Here is a 6,049-nt window from a genome sequence, read left to right as displayed (position 1 = left end):
AAATAAAAAAAAAATTGCACGGTATTGCTTTGAACTTTCTGCATTAAGCAAAACTGGATTGAATGGAAAACTTGCCACCACAGGAACCAAAACCTTTTGAGTGCAAGCTAACTCCAGTGCGTTCTCTTACACCAAGGAAAAAATGCCATTTACGGTAGCAAACTCCTAACTGGAATGTGTAGAACAGCAGCATGCATGCTAGAAACTTTTTCTACCACTGGAATTTTTTATTCATTAGTACTTGTTTAAAACTCATTGATTCACCACTGCCAAGAATATGAAACAGCAGCAGAAATTGGTCACTTGTGAAATGTCATTTTTTTTCCTAAAACATACAATTTGACTTTTGAGAGCAACACTTAGTGGAGAAGCACTGAAGTTTTTTCTTTGCACTGCTTCAAAGAATGTCCTGGTTATACACTGTAGAATATACCATCTTTAAAATGGTCAATAAAAGTCTTTTAATAGTAAAAATAAATGAGTAATTCCACTCTACTTGAAATGGGATATTACTGCTAGGGAAGCTAAACTATTCATTTGTTTTGTATAAAATCTCTAGTGGGTGGAAAAGGCTTCTGAAACAGAATCTTTCCCAGAATTCTTTTACATTTGTGTTTCTTACATTTTTGTTAGTAATATGCTTGTACCAGAACAAATGGTTTAAATAGTTTTGTGTCTTATGCTTAACTATGTGAAATTTGGAAGCTTGACTTGCATGTTAAAAGGAATTAATTATTCTTTGTCTTTTTACATTACTAAAACATCAAGGCTAGTTTGAAAATATTTATACGTAAATTGGCAATATTTGAGTATTCACCATACAAAAAGGAATAGCTTCCCATCATAATGCAAGATCTTTGGGATGAGCAATAGAAATCAAATTAACTGACGATCTGACTGCAGCACTAGTTTTTACTCTAACTTTTAGGATTCTTTGAAGATAAGTGTCTTGAAGATATTCTTTGTAGAAGTCTTCCAGTGGTATGTTTAGCTGAAATTCAGTCCCTGACTCAGCTATCTTAAATAGTCTAAACTTTCTGTCCAAGAAATATCATACCTACTAATCTATAAGTCTGATATTTGATTTATTTGACTGGCATTTTAGGTAATCCCAATCTTCATCCACCAGGACAACATTTAAGCCATTGTTGAATAAGCAAGGATTTTAAGAATTTCCTGGTAAATGTTCTATCATCACTTATTCGATGATGCATTATGAAGACTTTTTCTTTTCTCTCTTCAAAAGGTTGCTCAGTCCTGCTGCTTTCATTATGATGGAATAAACAATGTATAAATAATCTGTGCTTCCCTCCTCTCTATCCAGTCATGTTCTACCGTTCACTGTAAAATGCTTCATCTGATTGTCCTCTTTACGGTGACATTGCCACAACTGAAGGATCTGTGTATCTCTGGAAATTCTTGAAAATGTAACCTTAGTTTTATTCGTATTTATTCTTACTCTAATACTACAGATGGCTTGCTTTCTAATAACTTGTTCAACAAATTTCTGATGTTTGTATGGTATTTTCTTCCTAAAGATGCCAACTGAAGCCTAAAAGATAAAAATTAAAAATGTTTATCTGTCTCTGTTAAAGAATAATTTGCTCTTTAAGTACTCATGTCTAATCCTACATTTTCAATATTGTATTCAACTGCTAAGGAATGAATTGGGGTTATTAAAAGCAGCTTTGTATATGGGGAATAGTGGTTAGGGGACTGATGTGGGTGTAAAAAGCAGCGGGGAAGAATATTGAAGACACTGTTTTGAAGAATGCCTCTTTTCCTCAGAAGGAAACTGCTGTTCTTCAGTGAGGGGGAAAAGGGCATGAGAATGCTTTATTGAATGAAAAAAGATAAGGTGCAAAATAGCATAATGAGAGAAGAATTATTGTAGGCTAAATACTCTTCTCTAAAAATACCACCAGCAAGATTCTCACTCACATAAGAAGTGGAAGGGATATTGCAAAAGAATGAAGCTACTACTCGTGGAAAAAGGGAGCTTGTTCTATATTTGTATCAACTTATTCCTCTTTGTACTGTTAACACAACTGCACTATCCAATCCAATATTGAAGTCTTAACCAATTTTTTTTTTTGTAAATAAGCAAACAAAATAAGGGACACTCTGAAAGAGAAAACAAAAGGGATGGGTGAGTTTAACTTTTTACTCTGGAGTTGAGCTCTAAAGCTGAGTTGAAAAGTCCTACCTCTGAGGGTGGAATCCAAGCAAGGAGGGCCAGTGGGAAGGGCACTGGTTTGAAACTTAGGAACCCTGAGTTCCATTCCTTTCTTGGGCCCAGACTTCATAGGGGATCTTGGGCACATCATTTAGGCCTACTTGACAGATGGGGAATTGAAGTACAGACAGACTTGGGGCCAGATCCTCAAAGGTATTTACTCAGCTAACTACCATCAAAATCAGTGGAAGTTAAATATGTATTGCTGAGGACTAGGGTTTAGTCTCTGTCCCTCAGTTGCCCATCTCTTAAATGGGAATATTTCTTCCCTACGTTCCAGCTGTGTTGAGAGGATAAACACATTAAAATGTGTGACATGCCCAGATACTCATAATGGGGGGCTATTTTAAAGCGTTTTTTTAATGGAAGAGGACCACTTAGTAGATTGGCAGATGGTTTTCTAGGGAAACAGCTGAGATGGATTATTATGCAATTGTTGTCTCGAAATAAGTAAGTTTTGACATTGCCTTCTCCTTTCAGACTGCAGAGATACAATCAGACATCCATTTAGCTGTGATTGTCCTAGTAAAAATATTGTCTGATACATTGGTGTTAAAAGAAACAAAATTGGATGGGTCTTTCACAGTGATGCTATACAGGTTTCTCTGTGATAGGCAGGTGCCTGAGGAAAATGTTGCTAGGATAATTGTCTAGGGTTGAACTCATGGTGAGGAATCACAATACAATTATAAAATCTTCTATAAGGTGAATCAGTCAGCTGTGTGAGGAAGAATGGCTGCCACCAGAAATGACTTTCCGCATGTGAAAAAAAAAATGTCACAGGAGTTGAGTTGTCCCAAAAGACCTTTCATCAACTTTAGAAGGACCCTTTATCTTGCAACACAGGTGCCTCTACGGGGTGGTTTCAATGTTAAAAATATGACAAAGTGTTTTAAGATACTAAGTGGCCTCCTTTCCCTTTTGGCCATCAAAGTAGGAAAAATGGTACTGGTATTTCTGGACCAATAAACAAAAGAAGCCCCTGGGCTTTGAGACAGGCACTAATTGAACTAGATTCTGGGTAATAAACTGCCTAACACCTTTCTTGTCAGAGTACTAAAGACAATATTGTCACACAACAACTATACCAGCAAGCAAAAACAGCCTGGTGACATTGTGGCACTGACCAAAAAGAGGCACCAAAATAAAGAAAAAATGTATGAGTGTGTCAAAAGAAAGCACAGCGGCAGAGCACCAAAAACAGTGCTTAGCCCTAAAGACTAGTGCTATCTCCCACTGCAGCGGACACTGAAGTAATGACACAATGCTGTCAAAAATCTATAAAATCATACTGAAATCGATTAGAAGACAAAGCTATTAGTAAGAAAAGAATACCCCAAAAAAGTTGGTCAGGATCTGCTGAAGAGGTGAAAGAGTGGCTCCTGAGGTGCAGGCTTGTCCTGAAAGCTATTGCATTACAGTAAAGAAGAAATTGAAAGGTCAAAGACAACAGGTATACTCTGCTGCAGCTAACACGACAGCCAACAGAGGCCTGTCTGACTTGCACTCTTTGCAGCTACTGCTGCCCTAAACAGAGCTGTATGTGCAATGTAGTTGTTGTAGCTGTGTGAGAATTCCAGCAATAGGATGTTAAAGGGACATGGTGGGTGAGGTAATGTCTTATAATAGACCAACTTTTGTGTGTGTGAGAGAGAGACAAGCTTTCAAGCCCCAACTGAAGAAGAGCTGTGTGGCTTGAGAGCTTGTCACAGAAGTAAATTGATCCAATAAATTAACCCACCTTGGCTCTAGGTAACACTAGGGAAACTCCGCCAGTCTCACACGAAGAGGCTAAAACTCAAGTGTGAGTATCCTGTACCGACCGTATCTTTAGAGAAAAATCGTAACTTTAATGCATGCTTACTAACAGCATACAAAAAGGGCTTCAAGCGAGGGAATGCCAAGATCACCCGTGTGCGTTTCTTCAACTACCTCTATGGGATCGACTTTTTTTTTTTTTTTTTTTTAAAGGCAGAATCTATTGATTTCAGCGGGGCTAGCTGTCTAAAAAGTGGTATGGGAGGCCGTGAGCTATTCCTGCGCAATTCCAATCTGAGCTAGCCGGGTCAAAGAAAGGGCACGGTGTGGGCGACGGAAGGCTGCACGGTGCCCACACATCATAGGAAAAGGCTCCGTAAATCACTTGCCTGCCTCTGTCTCTCCTCTAGCTCGCCAATCTTTGGGGGGAGGGGCCGTCTCGAGATCCGTCCTGTGGCCCTGAACAGCTGGGATAACGCCTAAACGGGGCCAGCGGGGCTTGAGGTGCTGGCCTGAGCCCGAGCCTCGGGGGGGGGAGGGACCCAGCCGCTGTTGGGTCCTCCCCGCTGGTCGCCGGAAGACGCTACAGGAGGGGCGCGCCGCACTCCCAGCTCACCCCCCGCCCTTTGCACGCGCCGTCCTCCTCCTCCCCCTTCGCCGGCACGGGGAGGGCTCGGAGCATGCGCTTTGGGGACTATCTGTCTTGAGGCCCTGTTCCATCAAAGAGGCGGGGCCCGCTTCTTCCCACATTGCACCGCGCCAGCAGCGCGCGCGGCTGCGAGCCGACTTGCGTCCTGTTTTTGGCTGCCTGTGCTATGGCGGTCGCGCTGCTGGGCCGGGCCCTGGCCGCTTTTCCCAGCGCCCGGCACGTTCTCAGGTGAAGGCGCCGCCCGGGGCTAGCGGTGAAACTGCGCAGCGAGCCGGGCTCCTGGTCCTCCCAGCGCATCTGTCTGCGTCCGGCCCCGGCCGCCCTCGTCTCGTCCCCTCGCTCCGCCTTCCCCCTATCGGCAGCACCCGCGGGTGCCCCCAGCGCAGCGTCTCTGTCTCCGTCCCGGGCCGCAGCACCCTTCGGGCAGCCTCCGCGCATCGTCCCCTCTCTGGCCGCAGCACCCTTTGGGCACCGTGCGCGCCTCCTTCCCTTCTCCCGTTCTGCCCTGTGGCCCTCTGTGCTCATAGGAGGGAGCGTGGTCTTGGGTGGGAGTGAGAGACGCTTTCCGTATGTTGGAAAAAGAAAAGGAGGACTTGTGGCACCTTAGAGGCTAACAAATTTATTAGAGCATAAGCTTTCGTGAGATGAACTGAGCTGTAGCTCACGAAAGCTTATGCTCTAATAAATTTGTTAGTCTCTAAGGTGCCACAGGTACTCCTTTTCTTTTTGCGAATACAGACTAACACGGCTGCTACTCTGAAACCTGTCGTATGTTGGAAGTGGCTGACCCAAGCCTGGTTACAAACGCCGAGTTGTTTCTGGGGGAGCTCCTGTGCATTTTGGCTGGGAACATGATGGTCTGTTAATGTTAGTTGTGGCCTTATTCTGGAGTCTGGTAATACTGCTTACTTTTGGATTGTAAACTAATGGTCACGTTATTTTGAAGTGTAATTTACAGCTGAGTTTACATATTGATTGTATTTTTAATATGATAACTTTGTGTGTGTTAAAGATGCAGCACTACATACTCAGTGGAGAAGTGGTTTTCAAAACAGATCAGTTCCGATAATCCTCCAAAGCGACCCTTAACAGCCTACTTTCGTTTTGTAAAAGATCAGCAGCCCGTTTTTAGGAAACAAAATCCCGGTAAGGAACTCTCTAAAGAAATTTGGTATTAGAATAACTTATTTCTTTTCATAAACTGATTAGAAATGTAAATTAAAATAATTTTATTTTAGTATGAATTAGTTAAAATGTTTGGCAGTTCTGTTTGTTGAACCCAGTTTTATTTCAGATGTGTATGCACTTTTTTTTCCGTTTTCTTTGGCTAAAAAATTAGGCAAGTATTTGAGTCAAGCTAAATATTATATGAATGAAAACTTTATTAACTTTAAAAGAACATATTA

The 6,049-nt window shown here is 42.1% G+C and overlaps 1 protein-coding gene across 2 annotated transcripts in view; it reads left to right on the top strand.

Annotated features, from left to right (window-relative positions):
- Positions 1 to 1,584: 1,584 nt before the first annotated feature.
- TFAM (transcription factor A, mitochondrial) overlaps positions 1,585 to 6,049 on the top strand; it is a 29,412-nt gene continuing 24,947 nt past the window's right edge. For both annotated transcript variants that reach the window (XM_043519849.1, XM_038411713.2), the window contains exons 1-2: positions 1,585 to 4,871; positions 5,656 to 5,789. In XM_043519849.1, coding sequence (XP_043375784.1) covers positions 4,810 to 4,871; positions 5,656 to 5,789 — 196 coding nt within the window. In that variant the 5' untranslated portion in view covers positions 1,585 to 4,809. The remainder of the gene's footprint in view (positions 4,872 to 5,655; positions 5,790 to 6,049) is intronic.

The sequence above is a fragment of the Dermochelys coriacea genome, chromosome 7 (genome assembly GCF_009764565.3).
Source record: "Dermochelys coriacea isolate rDerCor1 chromosome 7, rDerCor1.pri.v4, whole genome shotgun sequence".
NCBI classification, from domain to species: Eukaryota; Metazoa; Chordata; order Testudines; family Dermochelyidae; genus Dermochelys; species Dermochelys coriacea.
This window is presented reverse-complemented; position numbering and strand designations above follow the sequence as displayed.